Here is an 18183-nt window from a genome sequence, read left to right as displayed (position 1 = left end):
GATGTAATTTGTGCGTGTATTACTCGTGTTGTAGCGCGACTGCCATCACCAGCATGACATACATCACAGAGAGAAGAGAGATATAGAAACAATGAGGGGAGGGATATCATCCAAAATCAACGCCAGAACTCATAAAGTCGTTTATATAGTTACAGGGCCGAAGCCAAGAGAAGAAACTGCACAGGCAAATATGCGATGCCCAGACATCAACAGACGATGCATATCAAAACCGGTTCAATGCATCTCAAACAAACCATTCAGTGACATTAGTCCCTTTGGTCGGCTGAGATTCATCATTCTCCACATCCGTCTGGAAATCACGCATGACCTGATCCCATTCGTCCCAGCTTAGCGGAGGGGCTTCTGGCAGTGGTTCCGGATTCAAGAGGGGATTGTTCATGGCGGCATTGTAAGGGAGGGCTGTCGATAACCCCGATGGTGAAATTTCATTCGTTACTGGGACATTACTTTGCGTGGATGGGGTACTGTAGATGGTCTGGGAAGCGAAGAGGTTTGTATCGGGGAAGATCCTCTGTATAACCCCTAATGGACCTCCGCTGAAATCGATATTCAGATCGGCATCAGATGTGATCTGTGGAGAAACGTCTGGTTCATTATGTTGGAAGGGGCTTGTCTGTCCCTGCGGCATATGGATTTGGGGAAGAGGGTGGTTGGGCACTGATGTAATTTGAGCACCGACTGGCTCTAGTGGGTTGGGAGCTGGGCCAAACTTGACCATCAGTTCATGTCGCTGTTTGCAACGTGTGGCCTCAGCTCGTTTCATTAGGGCTGCGAGGGGTCGCCATAGCATACCCTTCTTATGGGTGGCATGTAACGCCCAGTCCGAGTAAAGTGAGCTAACTGCACTCCAGGCTCGATCGGTGATGGGGCAAACTGGGCGAACGCATATCTCAGACAAGACAAATGCAACACCATGCCATTGCATGTTGGTGCGGAACAGCCAACCCCACTTGGCTGTCTTTGGATCGGCTTCGAGCAGGCGGCCAAACTCCAGCACCTCGATTGCAGTTAAAAACAAGCTTTCGCGGGTTGCTTGTGAGATATTCGTCTGGCGGTCCTTCCGAGTCATCGGGTGATGGACGATCAGCCACAACTTGGCAAGGATAAGACGTCCCACCGTGGCAGCACACCATTGAATAGGGACATTCATGTCACAGTGTCTGATATACCGTTGTTCACAGCGATCACTGATGATTTGAATCATCCGCTCACAACGACTGATTGGTGGCAAATTGTCAGGTGGACGAAATTGGGCACCGGGGCACACGTAGTTCGCTCGTCGCAAAGCACTCGTGATCTCACAGCGAATAAGACAGAATGTGCTGTCAGTACAACCCTCCTGTTCTTCTGGGGGCTCTGTCATCTCGGGGTACAGGTCGACGTCGTTGACATTCAATGGCAGCCGAGTATCGTACATGCTTTCATGGATAATAGGATCTGTCCCATGATCTTCCGACGAGCGAACATCCAGTAACGAGATGTGCCACCATAGTCGGCGGCGCATTTCTGTCTCGAAGGGCTTGAGCGCGAAATTGGTTCCGTCGCGGTGTATGCCTAGCCCTTGAGCAAGGCGCAAGACGACGGAGGTCATAGACCAAACGAACTTGCTATCATCTTCTCGTCGCACACAAACCAAGAACAGAACCGCGGCTTGGAGGAGAACCAGACTCTGTGTGTTCAAAAATCCAGCCTTGGCTAGGGCTTGCTCCGTAGCAAAGCGGTACCTTTTGACAGCAGCCGCGCGGTCATCACCGAGCTGGTATAGGCATTCTTCGGGTTTCATACTGACGACACTAGACAGATACATAGCAAATACTAGAGCCTCTGAATTCTTGTCAAGAGTCTCCGGGTGCTGTGCTGCCTCGATAAAGTAATTCATCGCAGTCGGTCGATGAACGATAGTGATTAGAGGAGCAACATTTTCTTTGTATGCTTCCCAAAGTATAGAGACTTTGGAAATAGAAGGATGGAACTCTCGGAGCGAATGAGACAATGAGAAGTATCCAAAAATGTGTCCATCGTGTGAACTTGAATGTGGAGAGTCTGGAGAGGGGGTATCATCTTCCTCGGTGTCAGAATGATCAAGAATGTCTTGCAACTCCTCAATCTATACCAGGTTAATACAATGAACAATCTGGTAACAGTGCTTCGGTATATCATACCTCGTCTCCAAGACTAGCCCACAGCCGATTGCTCACGTATCGACTCCGACCTTCATCGATGACCAAACGGCCGAACTCATTTTCAAGCCTATTAGGAGCAGGTTTCTTAGGGTCCGTGTCCGCAAATGGACAATCAGAGCTCTGACCCTGAGCTCCAGCAGGTCCAGGGGGTGGTGCAGTAGGAGCCGCAGTGGGCCCCGGTGTGTCACTGACAACAGTTGAAGATGTCGTCAACGATGGAGCTTGAGAGGAAGAATGCTCTGTGCCAGACCCATTACCACTTCGCAGGTGATCAATAACACCTTCCAAACGGCGCAAGCGTGAAAGCAGCTCCGCATCAGGCGGGCGCTTCGATTTGCGCGGCGCACGACCAGGAGGAGGAAAGATACAGTCGATGCCGGCCTTGGTACAATTTGAGCATGGCGTCCGCTTGTTACAACGTACTTTTCTGCGGCGACATGTTACACAGCTGCGGGAGCTCGAGGTGTCGTGGGGGGCAATGGTGGCGGACACGTTAGGTGAAGTTGGGGAATTATCGCTGACGATCAGTTCTGGGGAAGCTGAATGGAACGACATAACGGGATGAGATGGTGTTCACTCTCTCCTCCCACATTCTTGAGCAAGCCTCCTTTTTTTTTTGTGACTCTGAGCCTGAAAAAGACCTCTAAAGCCTCGTATGTTATCCAGTGGGGCATGTGACTGATGACTCAGCGTCTAGGCGTTTCCCTCTTTCGGAAAAGCCCGTTATCTCCGTGGTTGAAGGTATGGAATTCAGATACAAGAATGCGTGTTCAGATTAACGCCGGGGATATGCTGAGGCTAAATAACATATATAAAATCACCGAGACCAGTCCTTCATGCCTCTATAATAGTATGGAGATCAGAGGTCCGCACTGGCAAGTCGTCACCTCGCCAGCCTCGTCGGAGGAATCGTTTAAGCTTTCGCCTAAAAGGAGATTAGTTTAACAGTCAAAGATTCGGTGTAGAACAAAGTTTACACCAGACTAAGCAGAAAGAACTCACTTGGCAGACTCCCAAATCTTTGTCTCATCATTGAAGGTATGTCTAAATAGCCGATTAGCCCCGTGTATCCCGATGAAGTGTATGGTGAACTTACCCCGAGAAGGTCGTCCGCGTCAGAGCCTTGGGCCCATACTCTTCCTCAAGAAGCCATGTATAAGCGTAAGGAATCTTGACCGCAACTCCCTCAAAGGTGCTTTCACGCAGTGGGAAAATGTCACTCTCCTGGAAATACCGTTAACATGACAAATAAACACCGCACCGAATGAGAAGAGTACACACCTCGTAGTGATGATGATCTTTACAGGTCAACGCCTCCGGATGTCCATTCAACCTCTTGCTCTCATCCTTGCGCACAGCAGTGATATCAATGAAAAGACCCGACGACTTATCAATCCAGCGCGCATCAATCTTATTCATTGTATCCTGCTCAGATTTGACGACGTAGTTGGGATTGATTTCGAGCATGTAGGCGCGACCGCCGTCAACGTTGGGGAAATCGAAGTGGTGTTCCGTCATGTTGTAGTACTCTGCTAGGAAGTGGATTGTTGGTTCCGAGATTTGGACGTCTAGATCATTGTCCCATGGGAAGATCTTGGCCATTGTCAATGCTTGTCGAGGTGAGGATGGACCGGAGGATGAATGCTAGAGCTTACCTTCTGATTCCACCACCAGGCTAATAATGTGCCGTGCATGATCCATGTCTCAGCACCGATGGCGTTCATTGTTGAGAAGTAGGTTTGGACTAGGGCTGAGAGATGTGGGATGACTTCTGATGCCGGAAGAGTTTCATTGGCAAAGCTGGGACTTGTAAGTGGTTGATCTGGATTGATAGAATTTCGAGGAGCATACCGGCCGTCATAATGATAATGGAAACTGTGGTAGCAAGTTAGTTTGGAGCTGGTCAACACATATTACCACAGAGGTTCGACATACGATGATTCATCTAAGAGATCCAAGCGAGTCAGTTAAAGTTGACAGGAATAACTTGATCGGCAAGACCCTGAAGTGGTATTGGATGAGATGGTACTCACGAAAGTATTTCTGTGTTGGTATCTCTTTCTCGCTTTTATATTCTTTCGTTACGTTCTTTCGCACGCTCATGAAGTCCGGTTGGGTCTCGTTATTCCCGTACGCTCCGGAGGCAATTGACACAAGAAGTACTCCATAGAGCCAGCAAGTGGTAGCCGGAGATCGCATGCTGTGGCGGAGAATGACAGATTCTGGCTACTTATGCGTTGAATATCGATATATACAGCCGTCGGTTGCTATACGGAAGAATTCCCCTCGATTCGTATGATGCAAGAGGTGCCGAAATGAGATATGTGAGGTCACGCGAGGCCCAATAAAGCATATAATATAAAGATCGACGAATGAAAAACGAGGGTATAAGGCAAAGAAACAGTATAAACTCGCACGAGATCAAAAACGAAAGATGGATGAGCAGCGCAAAACCAGGCTCAACGGATACGCAGAAACGACTTATCTCCCGCAAATTTCTCAACCCCAAAAAATACACCATTTGGCCCTGAGCGACCTATGATTGGAACCGGAGTTAATCTGTGATGACGAAGCCGGGTTTCCGAAGCCCACCATGCAGCCAAAGAGGCTTGGTATTGAGCGGGAGCTGACGACTCCGTACTCGTTTCGGAGCAGAATACTATTAAACGAGGCCGGTATATCCGTGGATCGAATCAGCAGAGTCTGCGCGTTCCGCCACATACAGAGACCCACATGGCCATGAAGCTTGTCTTGTGTCGCGTGTTCCGGGGGATATGGAATGAAGCAGGCATTTCGCTGGGGAGGTTGGATTGTTTTGCTCTTGACAAAAGGCCACATGTGTTCTGTTTGTTTGTTGTGGCTGTTTTGGGCGCTTCTTGGAGTCAGATTGTGTTGCTGAGTGTCTCATGGCGCAGCGGGAGGTCGAGGTATACGCGTCCTCCGATAGCATCACTTTAGTCTGCTTGACCGCTGCGCTAGCACCCCGCATAGGCTCGGAAGAATCTGACCTTGACAAAAGGGGAAATGCATCACATTGGAGATCCGGTGGTACGGTGCCTCGATCTAAGCCCCTGAGAACATACTACAGTATGCTATCCCTATGTGTAGAATTTTTCTCGGTTTCAATACTCCACACTGAACTCCCGAGAAACCAAAGCCCAGACTTAGCTTGCCAATAGCTTGCGATTACCATATTCAGAATAGACATTACTGTGGGGATCGAATTTGTTGATTACAGTATACTCCGTACTCTACCCCTGCATGATGGCCAGGAGCCAAAGATTAGCATTGAAGGTGGATCACCGGCGGTTCACGGAAGAAGATGAGAAAATTGAAATGTCATTTATAGTAACATCATATCCCTATTTAAGTCTCGCCTCGAATAAAGCAGACTGATCCGCCAAATCGCTCGCACAACCCTCCGGTAACCACACCTTCACTAATTGAAACCCTGCCATCTCCAGCAAATCCCTCCACTGCCTCTCCGTCCGCTCGAGCGACGCGTAAGAAGCCATCATATGCAAGTCAGACAAAACAGCAGACAGCCCGACCCCAGATTGAGGCAAGACACTCTCATTAATCAACAGCAACGAATCAGCGCCCATAGCGGCACGCAGCCGCCGCAGGATCTGCACAGCCTGCATATCAGGCCAATCATGCAAAACAGTGCGCAAGAAATAAGCCTTTGCATTGCGGACGGGCTGTTCCTTGAAGAAATCATGAGCCATGACTTCGACCCCCGGGAGATCAACGCCAGCGACCACATCGGGCAGATCCTGCAAAATCAGGCGGCCTGGTAAGTCTCGAAAATGAGCTTGGAATTTCTTCAAATCCTCTCCTTGACCTCCGCCTATGTCAACTATGAATGGGTCGGACGCCTTTTCGGCGCGCAAATTTGCGACCGGGAAGAATTCGAACCAGTCTTTGCCGGTTCGTCGGAAGGACATACTCATTACGGTGTTGAAGGCTTGGCCGTAGTAAGGGTTCGAGTTGAGGAAGTCGAAGTAGTGGGCTGATGTGCTGTGTGCGAATTGGAATGGCCCATCAAGGCCATTTTTAGGACTCTGCCAGCCGTTGGAGTGGAAATATTCTGGAAGTTTGGAGAGGACCGTCCAGAAGTGAGTTCTGCATGGTGTTAGCCATTCGCGATGCTACATTCCCGTCTTCGAACTAGCATACCCGTGGATGATGGCAGCAGAAAGGGGTGAACTCGACATTAGAGCAGCTGCCATGGGCGTCGTGGAATATTTGTCTACATCTACCTCGTGAATCACAGACATGGCAGCCAGGAATCGCAGAATCCTCTCTACGACCATCAGCGCTATATCAGAGACGAGGAATGAAATCGCGAACTTACTGACAAGCAGGAGATCTGCCTCCAACTCCAGACTTTCAGCATTGAACGCCCCATCCTGCTCGGATATAGCATCGAATAACCTCAAATCGACCGCCAAACGAATGGCCATTCCTTGGTGGCCCTAGCACATGTCAATTGCCTGTCAGATGCCTCCACAGGGATCCACACGGCATACCGAAAATAGCAGACGTGAAGCAGTTGCCAAAGGACTGTCCAGCCGAGTCCGTAGTCTGTCACATGCTTGCAACAACTGGGCTTTTTGCTGCTGATCCAATCTACTTGGATCGACGGCGTCGAGTTTATATTGCAGATCGCTCATGGTGCCGTGAAAATTTGTTCGATTGCATACCATTCTATCATATTTGGGACTTCCTTATATACTATCTTTGAGCTCGAATACAGCGAATTCAGCGAATTCAACGAACTCAAGGGATTCCCCGAATATTCTCCAATAGACTTGCCCCAAGTAATAAGCCGAAAATCCAGCCACGGAGTATTCGGGGAATTCATGTCGAACATTCCATGTCACGTTGGAGTCACGTTGTAGAGTGTAACCCTATAACATTGGCATTGCAGCACCAACGGTCCGGTGTCCTAACCAAAGTTGCCAGGATCCATCAGGCAGCCTACAGCGAAGTCAATTCGCAAACTGCACCATTTCGAGCAAATCGGGAATAGCCGTCGGGCGTTGATGAGCCAATAACGACTGGCAGTGGAGTTGTTTTCACAGGCTGATTGGTCAGGTTTTAACTCTATAACTTCACTGCCTGTTCCTCCCATTTCCAGCCACCGAGGTTTGGCATCTTGGACCCTGACTCCCCCGTCTAAGCACAATTGGCCCATTGCTTACCCCAGGAGATCTTGACCTGTTCATTCTTACCTAATTTCTGCCTCACCTTTTGATTCTCACATGTTCAGATGCCACTCCGACTAGTTTTCGTTATTTTCAAATCATTCCATGTCCATGTCCCATTTTGACTTCCATTCGATACGATGAATCGAAATACACACTAAGGACTGGCCCGGACTTACCTTTGAGGCCGTTTCCGATTCTCATTTCGACGAGAACCTGCGACAATTTGTGGGTGTGTGTTTGTTGTGTGTCCACCAGACATAATTTTAAGCCTATAGCCTGTGCCCGACTGAAATCTCGCCCCTCCATTCTCACAGGATAGTGCTTAGTGAAAGCAGAGCCCACTATCGCGGGCCCCCAAAGTCCGACTCCAGGATCCTGTTCAAGTGAACATGTCAGAGACCTCCACACCACAGGGAGAACCAAGCACATTGCAACCCCCCTCGGCGCAGCAGCTGAACCGCTCCTGTGAGTCATGCCGCAGTCTTAAGGTTCGCTGTTTGCCTAGCCCGTCCACCCCTAATCAGTGCCAGCGATGTGCGAAGGGAAAACGGGCCTGTGTGTTTGTTCCCCCGCAGAGACGTCGGCCGCGTAAGCGGACGGACTCGCGTGTCGCACAGTTGGAAAAGGAGATGCGGGTGATGCGTTCACTGTTGAAGGGTCGGATCCGAGAGGAGAGTGAGCCCGAGTCTGAGGGCAGTGAGGTTGATGAGCGGGAATTCGAGGACGGCGAGATGAAGACGATGCGGGATCATTCTGCGCATTCGTCGGATCAGTTCATGGAGTATTCGCCTGAGTTGATGAGTTCTCATCCTGGTGATCGTGTGCTCTTTTCGGGTCCTCCTTCGTTTGCTGGGCTACCGCCCGGCGTTGAGATGGAGGAGTCTGAGCCTGTGAAAGATGTGATCGATAGGGGTATTGTCTCGCTGGAGGATGCCGAGCAGCTGGTGGCATATTTTGTCCATGAGCTTGCTTCTTTCTTTCCGTTGGTCGTTTTGCCCCTGAGCACAACGGCTGCGCAACTGCGACAGACGAAGCCGGTTCTCTTTCTCTCCGTCATCGCAGCGACGTCGATATCCGTCGACGCAGGACTGGCAGCGGTATTAAATCGCGAGATGGTTCGGCTCTACTCCGAGAGATTCTTCATCGAAGGCGAGAAATCACTAGAATTAGTGCAAGCCCTGCTCCTTATGATCATTTTTTACTTCCCACCAGCGTCGCCCCTGAAACTGCAATTTTATCAGTACACGCACATCGCCTCGACGATGGCACTTGAGATCGGACTCGCCAACAAGCGTCGAGTGTCAAAGAAATCCGATCGGAAGGGCAGACACGAGCCTCACGATGAGTTGCTGGCTGAACAGGCCAGAGCCGTTTTGGGCTGCTACCATCTTGGTTCAACAGTAGCGATGAAAACCCGTCGACAGAATCTCCTTCAATTCAACGACTGGATGACAGAATGTGTCAAACATCTCGAACACTCTCCTCATCGAACAGATCAGCATTTGGCTGTATGGTTCGAGCTGCAACGTATAACAGACGAAGCAATGTCTTCGTTTGGTCTGGACGATACCAGTGCCACCACACCCTTGACAGAGTCAAGAGTACAAGCCGTGTTGCGATGGTTCGATAAGCGAATGGACACATGGAAGAAGAATACCCCTTCAGACATGCTGACAGGTTAGTCCATCTGCAAGAATCGCATTCCATTCTCACTGCCAGCCACAACAGCTGACACCACCAATCTCCAGTCCCAATGATCCTCGAATATCGCTCCACAGCCCTAGCAATGTACGAACTAGGCGTAGGCGAAGGCTACCGCGACCCAGACGCCATAAAAAGACGTTACTTCACACTCCCAACCCTCGACGACGAACCCGAACACGACCCCGAATCCTCAGACCCAGACCCAACGACCGCCCCAATCGAACCAAATGCCAGCCAACAAACCGGCGACACAAACAGCCTGAGCGCAATCCGCATCGATATAAACATTAAATGGATGAACGCGGCACAGGAGATGCTAGACACAGTTCTAGCATGCAGCATAGACACGATGCGGAAATTGCCCAATTTGATGTACACACGGCTAGCAACAGCCGTAACGGCCCTGCTAAAGATTCATTTCTCCGTGCGGACAGGAGCACTCGGCGAAGTCGTCACCCCGGAGACAGTGAACGTGGCATATTATCTCGAAGCCATCGCAGCGAAACTCGGCGAAGCAGGCGGCGGAGGGAAATTCAAGATTCCCAGCCGGTGGTACCAAGTCGTCGGCGTCAGAGGACGGGATTGGTACGACCGACTAGAAAGACGGTATAGCGGGTATCCATCCGGAGCAGGAGTTGGAGTTGGGGTTGGAGTGATGAGCGTTAGTCCATCGACAGGAACCGGAACCGGAACAGGGACAGCAGAGCAGATGGGCATATCTGCACAAACACCCGGTCTTGGACCGTCTTCCCACCACAGTACCGGGACACCGTCTTCGCATCATTCCCACACCCATCTGACCGTGAATCCCAACCCCAATCCCAATTCCCAGCCAGGAATGGATCCATACCCGATCTCAGCGGCCGTCAGTCCAATCCCTCGCCACGCCGGAATAGAAGGCGGTTATGTAGCAATGGGCAGCGGGCCGCATATGTGGCCCGGACCGGGTCCTAGTCCGATGGATGCTCAGAATCCAGGGCCACACTTCTTTCACTCTCTTCCGCCGGGATATCAGGCTCCGCCTGCACATTCGCATCCGGCTATGCAGGCGCAGTTTGCGTACGAGGCTCAGCAGCGTATGCAGCCTCCGGGACATGTCCAGGCTCATGGACATGGACATTCTCAGGCCCAAGGTCCACCTCAGGGTCCCCGGATGCATGGGACGGGTATGGAGCTTGATGGGTGGTTACCCGATGGGAGTATCTTCGGGATGCCGCCTTTGCCTGAGTTTTGATTGATGAGATGTCGTTGGCAGTATGGGATGAACCAGGGCAAGCCATACTAGGCTGATTTCAATTCTGACGTGAACATGCTCGTTGTGGTGTCTCCAGATATCCCTGGGGTATAGACGGACCTGGATGGGCTGTGCATGCATGTATAAGTTATCCACGTATAGAGCTGAGGGTAAAAGCCCAGCAAAAGAAACACAAAAAAAAAACAGCATAAGGAAGCTAGTAATAAACAAAGACACGTCATACCACATACAAACCAAATATTCATTTCCCTGAACGAATGAAGAAAACAAAAAACCAGAAATTGAGGGTGTCAAAACTGAAGTATAGAAACCCTCACCAAAAAAGCCCCAACAAGCCCTCAACCCAGAAGCCAAGAGCCAAGCGAGTCATGAAAAAAAAATGAAAGAAAAAAAAGCCAAAGGAAGCCAGAGCCAGGAACCGGGCCAATGCGAATATTAATACCAGATCCCAATTTCCCCCAACCCCAGAACCCCGAAAAAAAAGGGAACAAATTCCAGGCTGTTCACCACGCATTTATCCCGAATTTAGCCAGAGACAGAGAAAATGATATGGCGACATATCACGGAGTGTCGGGAGGATCGGAAGTTCCGCGGTTGTGTAGAGTCCGATTTTGAGTGGGGGAGCGGGCTGGCATATCAGATATCTCTCTGGTTTAGGGACATTCGTATTCGTATGGTATGTATACAGACAGGCAGCATGTATCCAGTGGTGATCCAGTGTGTTGTGTTGCCATATCCGAAGTCGGGTTCGAAGCCGAAGCCGGATACGAGTTCGGAAGTGCTGTGAGCTGAAAGTTGAATGGTTCCGATAGGGGGATTGGAGATAGAAATATGGAATGAACATGGAGGATTCTTCAGAGTCGGCAGATGGCAACTATATCTTCCGAGAATCACGTATAGTAAACGTTGCTGTGGATATGCGGTGGGTTTATAATGATGACTGACGGGAAGATCACCGAATAGAGTCTATATCCGAAAACTAGGGTCAGGGTCCTCGGGGAATCTCCGCGAGGGACAATCTTCAGGCAGCCTTTTTATTCGTGGAATCCGGCAGGATTTGCTTTTTGTTCTGGAACTGAAATAATTGGAGTGCTCCCGATAAGGTTTATGAACTGCCAGTGATTATGCACAGTGTGGGAAATAGACATGGGTATCAAAATGGGCCACCAGACCGAACGAAATTCACGAAACGCCGAGACCATAGGAAAGAGAGACCAAGAAAAGGAGGAATTGCAAAAGAAAAATAACAATAACAGCAGGATGTTTCATAAAGCATTTCAAGTGAGGCTGAATGCCTCCAACGCATCTAGGAATCCGGCGATAGCACCAATGCCGGCCAAACCCCTGGTGGCTTTCTTGGTCAAGTCTTTCCGCCGCTCCTTGGCCTCTTCTCGTGGTTCTCTAATATCGTGGGGCTCATGGGAATCACGGGAGCTACGGGAAGAGTAGTGACGCGAACGGTTTGGAGATCGGTGTCGAGAGTGAGGTGACGGGGGCTGGAACCCTATTTCTGGCGTAGATGTCGAGAGTGGGTACACTGATGGATAGGGCCGACGCTGTGGATTGCTGTTGTATGAGGCTTGGGGCTGACCCCATGGAGGTCCGAAATGGACTTGGTTTGGTGAGTGGCCTCGAGAGGAGTAGGGCGAGGGAACGGTTGGCTTGTTTATTGGGATTGATCGAGCGGCTGAGGCGTAGGGTTGGGCATTGTATGGATTGTATGCTTGTTGTGGTGGGCCCGGAGAGTATGCTTGAGCTGATTTCGTCTGTGCGTGAGGTGACGGTGGTCCTGAGAAGTTTGGTGGTGGACGTGGTAGGGTGTGGACAGGAGGTGGGTAGCTGCCGCTTGGATGTGGTCGGTTCTCGGTATTAGTCCAGCTAAGAGGATATCGAGAGGAAAGGCTGCTGGCGTGGAGGCGATTAGGAATGTGTTTGCTGTGAGAGGGACTGAGGGTTGATCTTTGTTCGCTCTCATCGCTCGAATCAATAAGGCTCCTGGATTCGTTTCGACTGTCCCCTCTCTGAATGACATGTTCCGGTTCCGGCTCGGTCTCAACGCGAGCCTGGCAGGTTGAGTACTTTCGACGGAGCTCAGCAGCCTGCTGACGTGCCTCTTGGGAATGGGGGTCTCTCCAGTCAACTGTGGAGCCCTCGATATAGTAACCCCGTACATCAAGGCCCTCAAAGTCTGATCCGGTATCATCGTCGTCGGTATCGGAAGACACATAGACACGAGGTTGGACTTGCTTTCCAGGGGTTGCGACAGACTTTCCAGCATCCTGTAGCCTTGAGAAGTCGACGAGCGGCACCCAGATTGATAGTAGTCGGTGCATCGCACTCTCAGAAAGCTGTACCATATCCTTTGGGGATCGTTCCATGTCGATCAGGCCCACATCGCTCTCACCAAAAGTCACGATAGGCAGTCGAATGGGATCGGAAGCGCGAGTAGCAGCAACCAGTGGTTTGAACGCAGAAGCCGAGCTCGCCAAATAATTAGACTGAATTCTCTGTTTTGTCGGGCTGTTGGCTGCCTCCCTCGCTTCCTGTTCCACGAGATCCCACAGGCGATCAAGACGTTTCAGTGACCAGTAACGTACAATGATCATGTTCTGCGAGTCTGCTTTCTCCTGCGCAATAGTATCATCAGCAACCGATGCCAAGGACTCGGTATCGATTCCATCATCAACATTGGATTTGATCATGTTTCCAAGTTGTAAGATCTGCAACAGGACTATTAGGCTGAGTTTAAGAGAATCCAGTTGTGCCAGCAAGTAGGTGACATGCTGTTTCTGAAAACACCACTTGAGTCTCTCTTGGAGAGGCATCCTTCTCAAGTCATCCTCCCTATCTGTTGACTTCAGCATGTCCAGCATGTGTTCAATCTCGATGAAAATCATCTGGCCCTGGGCAGCGATCTCCCATGCCTTCTCTGTTGCCTCTGGTGTCCGATGGAACCCCGTTACTTCGAGAGTCTGTCCCGCATCTTTGAGACTCAGAGCAAACAGTGAAATACCCTTGGCAATGCTGTGTATCTCCAGTTTGGACTGTGCAAGTTGACAGGCTGCGGCATTCAGAAGGAGTGAGAGGCGCAGCCCCGCGCCAGCGATATTAACAATGGAAGCCTGGGAACCTTGAAAGAGAGGGCTTGTTAGCGGAGGTCCTTTGCTTTGGCATCTCCTTGCCAGAGAGAGATCGTACTCGTCATAGTCAGGATAGAACTGCAGGTCGCTGGGAGACATATAGTTGGAAAGCAGAGTAAAAAAAAAAGAAAGTTAAGGAGCACACCTGATGTATGTAGACAATGCCAAGCTCGGGGGGAGCCTCAAGCTGCACAAGTGACTCAACGCCCCATCAAGTCTGAATTCTCCGTTCATGACGGCATGGGGATGATTCTAGCGCTTTGTTTGGCCGGGGAAGTGCAGAGGGCCAATCCTGCAAGTGATATACGTCTTTGAAGACCGGGGCAAAAGCACCGGCACTGCCTCAGTCGAACACGATCGACATAACGCCCCCCGTGCTCGGGTGTTTTCATTTCGTTTACTTATCAGAGGCTCATTTTCTGGAGTTTGCTACTTAGATAGACTTGGGTGAGATTCTTCTGTTTACCCGGGTTTCATGTTATCTGATATTGCAAGGCTGTAGCCCTCGTATTCATCGATGGTAAGGCTGCAAGGTGGACTCGGAGGATATTCCCATATGATTTCTGATACCTGATATTCCCCGATACGTCTTTGTTTCTCATCGCGATATGCCGCTATTGACGCTTATTGCGCGTGTTCGAGCGTTTTGGCCACGCCAACTCAGGAGACAGCTCATAGACAATCAAAGTGGTATAAAGCAAATTAACTTATATTGTGGAGGAGTGGCGAGATGATACAAGGTACAACAAGTACACCAAGAACGCTAAAAGACACCCAATACCGTAGGGGCAGAGCTGTTTTGCTGTTTTCATGTTGACAAACAAGGGAAGCTGGAGAGATGTCCGCTTTCGGCCTTGCGATGCAAACCAACAAAACTCATACGTATCCAGGCATCCAGATTCAAACACTCGAAGATTCACTAACGATCCCAAGTGTTGAGTTGAACACTGTGGTGAATTGATTTCCCACGTTCTCCGCCCAGTCCTTTTTGTCGTGTGGCCACCGATCGTCACTTGCGGAGATCCCACTCCAATGACCACAAATTGGCCCCCCCGGGCAAGATATATTCCACTGAAACTGACAGCTTGAGCTACGTCGAAATACTTTTTCCTTGCCACCCGGATGGGTGATCCTTTGAAGCTATCGCGAAGGAACGTGCGAAGGAACGTGCGTAGCAACAGACCACTGGGATCCCACACACCACCCCTCTTGGAGACTCTGGGGTCCTCCTGTCGATGAAATCATGACCGCAGCCCCGGGTGTCACGGTTGACACCTCCGACAACCTTACTTCTCCATCGAACGCGATCAATTCCACCCGGCTTCCCCAGGGTAGCTCCACCACAAACCAGGATGGAGGGGACACAGAACGGCCCCCTCCACCAGTGACGTCCGAGGCGGCCACAAAGATAACGAAGCATGAGACTACAGAACCAGATGAGGTCGATGATTTTGGCCTTCCCATCCGCGCACGCCACCGGGCCGATCCCCCCACCAGCGAGTCCCCCGCGAACGACAATAGCGACCATAAACCGGAGGAGACCGTCGTGGGCTTGACAAGCTATAGTGAAGCTTTAAAGAAGCCAACTGAGCCTGTACAAGAGGACACACCCGAGCCCGTGCCCGAGGCAGCCCCTGAGCTGGCCAAGACGAACAAGGCAGAACAACTAGACAAGGATCTGGAAGCCCACAGCGGTGCTCCTGAAAATGCAGAGAGTTCACACAATTTGGACGCCTCTGCAAACCCCCGCAGGTCGACCTCGAAGCCCAAACCTGTCGAGATGTCGGAATGGTCCCACCAGCGACTGAACCAGCCCCACCAATTACACCACGAGAGCGACGACTCAGAAGAGGAGCCGGATGAATGGCAGTCAATGCCCGCGCTTGGAGAATTCGACTACTACGATGACTATGGGCGACTGGTCGCCAAAGGTGCCAAGGAAGAAGACGACGAGGCTGTATATCAGGGACTAGGAGGAGCTGGGAAAGGCTATACCCGGGTGCAGCTCGATGATGATGCTCAGTCTGCCACAAGTCTAGATGAGGATACGAGCTATCTTTTCCGAGAAACAGGAGGAAACTCCGCTGGTTTAGTTGGCGAAGAGCTTCGCGACTCGATCAGCCAGCTCCAGGCCACGAAAGACCTACTCAATGAGACACAGAAGATCGCATATGTGGGAGTTGTGAGGCTATCCATCCATGGGATGAACCGTGACTTGGCATCCATCACCACCACGAAATCTACGCGAAAAGTAGTACAGAAAGCCTCAGATGCCATGAGAAAGTGGGGCCAAGCGATGATGGCGCGAGTCTATGCCCATATGGATATCAATTCGGCTGAGCAGATTATGATCGAGCAACTTGCGGAGCACGGTGTCCAACCAGAGGATCTGGTACGACCACTCATGCAAAATGCGCGAGTCAAAAACCCCATGGCCGAAAATGATCCGAAAACTTCCACATCTACAGCAGAGTCTCCCAGTCTTAAAAAGGACACTCAATCGAGGTTATCAGCAGAGTCAGATCAATCTTCTGAATTTGACCCTCCACCGCCATATGAAGCCGAGGAGACCGAGGAACCCCCAGAGGTCACGACTCCTTCTCAAATGCCTACGACTGATCGAATCGACATAGACCTCCGATGGACTGTGCTCTGTGACCTCTTCCTTGTGCTGATTGCAGACTCAGCATATGATGCTCGGTCACGAACGCTCTTGGAAAGGGTCGGTGCAGCCTTGGATGTGACATGGCTGCAGATCTCACGGTTTGAGAAGCGTGTCACAGATTCACTCGAAATGCAAGAGCAAGCAGACAAAGAGAATTGGGACGAGTCGGATCACATGGAAAAGCGCCGCAAGATGGCCTTGAAACAGAAGTATATGATTATGGGTCTGGCGACGGTGGGCGGTGGACTAGTCATTGGTCTTTCTGCTGGACTGTTGGCTCCTGTCATCGGAGCTGGCCTTGCGGCGGGCCTGACAACTGTGGGTATCTCCGGAACAAGTGCGTTCCTGGGAGGTGCTGGTGGTACCGCCCTGATCGCTTCCGGTGCTACACTAGGCGGAAGCACTATTGGTATGAGGGCTTCACATCGCCGGACTGGTGCTGTCCAAACGTTCGAGTATCGTCCTCTTCATAATAATAAAAAGGTCAATCTCATTGTGACCGTCTCCGGCTGGATGACTGGCAAGGTCGATGATGTTCGTCTACCTTTCAGTACCGTCGATCCGATCATGGGGGATATCTATTCCGTGTTGTGGGAACCTGAAATGCTTCGGAGTATGGGTGACACCATCAACATTCTGGCAACAGAGGTAAGTTCTCAAAATGGTATTATCATGCCCCTATGCCTCAAGCTAACAACTACCAGGCATTAACTCAAGGTCTGCAACAAGTTCTGGGAAGCACCATTTTGATGGCGTTGATGGCATCATTGCAATTGCCTCTCGTTCTCACCAAACTGGCATATCTGATCGATAACCCTTGGATCGTATCTTTGGCTCGCGCCAACTCTGCCGGCCTCGTCATGGCCGATTCCTTGCAAGATCGAAACCTTGGTAACCGGCCTGTCACTCTTCTTGGCTTCTCACTCGGCGCGCGTGTCATCTTCTCTTGCCTCAAAGAACTGGCCAACAAGGGTGCCCACGGACTCATCCAGAACGTATACCTGTTCGGGTCGCCAGTTGTTGCAAACAAGGATGAGTACTTAAAGGCCCGGAGTGTAGTGTCTGGTCGATTCGTGAACGGTTACGCCACCAACGATTGGATTCTGGGTTACCTTTTCCGAGCCACAAGTGGTGGTATCATGCGTGTTGCTGGTCTTGCAGCCGTGGAAGGCATTCCAGGCATTGAAAACTTCGATATTACTTCGCTTGTCAACGGTCATATGGACTACCGTACCGCTATGCCTCGTATTTTGCGAGAAGTTGGATGGGAAGTTCTAGAAGATGAGTTCGCAGAAATCGAAGACCCAGACCCAGACAACCACGCCGAACGACAACGAGAGCTCATTCGTGAAATCGACGAAGCCCGCCGAGAGGCGGAAGCAAAGCCAGAGAAGAAACGCTTCGGCCTCTTCAAACGCGGCAAGATGGCCGAAAAAAAGAAGTGGGAGACGTACGACATTGACCGAAACAATTCCCCGCGAGATTCAAATGATACCGACAGCCCTGGTGCAGTGCTCTTCGATATCGAAGCCATTCGAACCGAGCTGGCCTCGGAGGCCATCGAAGTGAGACAGCTAGAGTCGACCATGCCTCCGATGAAATTAGACCTAAACTCTCAGCCCGAGCCACCCACCCAACCTTCCCCTAGTGCGAAGACACCAAAGACACCAAAGACACCAGATGCACTTAAGATACCCGACCTTCCACCCGCTTCCCGAACTTCTTCAGAGCCCCCACATGCATCAGGACAGTACTCTCCTCACGGCCCGAATGAGCATTCTACTTTACCAAAGGACGAGTTCGAAATGACCTTCGATACCTCTTATCATGAATCCCCAAGATCTACCCACAACCCTCTCGCTCGCCCCGAGCTACAACCTGCGTCTTCAATGCCGGTAATACCTACTGTTGGCACAACAGCTATCGGCGCCATGGCCTTGGAGCCTAATGCTTGGGCGGATCATGACACAGATGGCGAGATCTCAATGACTTTTGAGTAATG

At 50.8% G+C, this 18183-nt stretch overlaps 6 protein-coding genes across 6 annotated transcripts; 2 read left to right on the top strand and 4 right to left on the bottom strand.

The window, feature by feature from the left end:
* Positions 1–244: 244 nt before the first annotated feature.
* N7511_006706 (putative C6 transcription factor) lies at positions 245–2759 on the bottom strand (the record flags this gene model as incomplete). Its single annotated transcript, XM_057129083.1, has 2 exons — positions 245–2128; positions 2184–2759. The coding sequence occupies 2 exons, from the start codon at positions 2757–2759 to the stop codon at positions 245–247; spliced, it is 2460 nt and encodes an 819-aa protein (XP_056983639.1).
* Positions 2760–3038: 279 nt separating this feature from the next.
* Positions 3039–4403, bottom strand: N7511_006705 (uncharacterized protein; the record flags this gene model as incomplete). Its single annotated transcript, XM_057129082.1, has 8 exons — positions 3039–3129; positions 3207–3248; positions 3301–3428; positions 3486–3797; positions 3860–4004; positions 4056–4079; positions 4140–4149; positions 4238–4403. The coding sequence occupies 8 exons, from the start codon at positions 4401–4403 to the stop codon at positions 3039–3041; spliced, it is 918 nt and encodes a 305-aa protein (XP_056983638.1).
* Positions 4404–5566: 1163 nt separating this feature from the next.
* N7511_006704 (uncharacterized protein) lies at positions 5567–6880 on the bottom strand (the record flags this gene model as incomplete). The annotated part of the gene is made up of 4 exons (XM_057129081.1): positions 5567–6329; positions 6384–6510; positions 6562–6682; positions 6737–6880. The coding sequence occupies 4 exons, from the start codon at positions 6878–6880 to the stop codon at positions 5567–5569; spliced, it is 1155 nt and encodes a 384-aa protein (XP_056983637.1).
* Positions 6881–7752: 872 nt separating this feature from the next.
* On the top strand, positions 7753–10355 carry N7511_006703 (uncharacterized protein; the record flags this gene model as incomplete). The annotated part of the gene is made up of 2 exons (XM_057129080.1): positions 7753–9094; positions 9166–10355. Coding segments are annotated over 2 exons (2532 nt in total), but the record flags the coding sequence as incomplete, so codon positions are not given.
* Positions 10356–11653: 1298 nt separating this feature from the next.
* Positions 11654–13615, bottom strand: N7511_006702 (uncharacterized protein; the record flags this gene model as incomplete). Its single annotated transcript, XM_057129079.1, has 1 exon — positions 11654–13615. The coding sequence occupies one exon, from the start codon at positions 13613–13615 to the stop codon at positions 11654–11656; it is 1962 nt and encodes a 653-aa protein (XP_056983635.1).
* Positions 13616–14759: 1144 nt separating this feature from the next.
* On the top strand, positions 14760–18181 carry N7511_006701 (TMCO4 family protein; the record flags this gene model as incomplete). Its single annotated transcript, XM_057129078.1, has 2 exons — positions 14760–16829; positions 16886–18181. The coding sequence occupies 2 exons, from the start codon at positions 14760–14762 to the stop codon at positions 18179–18181; spliced, it is 3366 nt and encodes a 1121-aa protein (XP_056983634.1).
* Between the last annotated feature and the right edge of the window lie 2 nt (positions 18182–18183).

This window comes from Penicillium nucicola (assembly GCF_028828085.1).
Source record: "Penicillium nucicola strain IBT 29836 chromosome Unknown utg000006l, whole genome shotgun sequence".
Classification (NCBI taxonomy): Eukaryota; Fungi; Ascomycota; class Eurotiomycetes; order Eurotiales; family Aspergillaceae; genus Penicillium; species Penicillium nucicola.
This window is presented reverse-complemented; position numbering and strand designations above follow the sequence as displayed.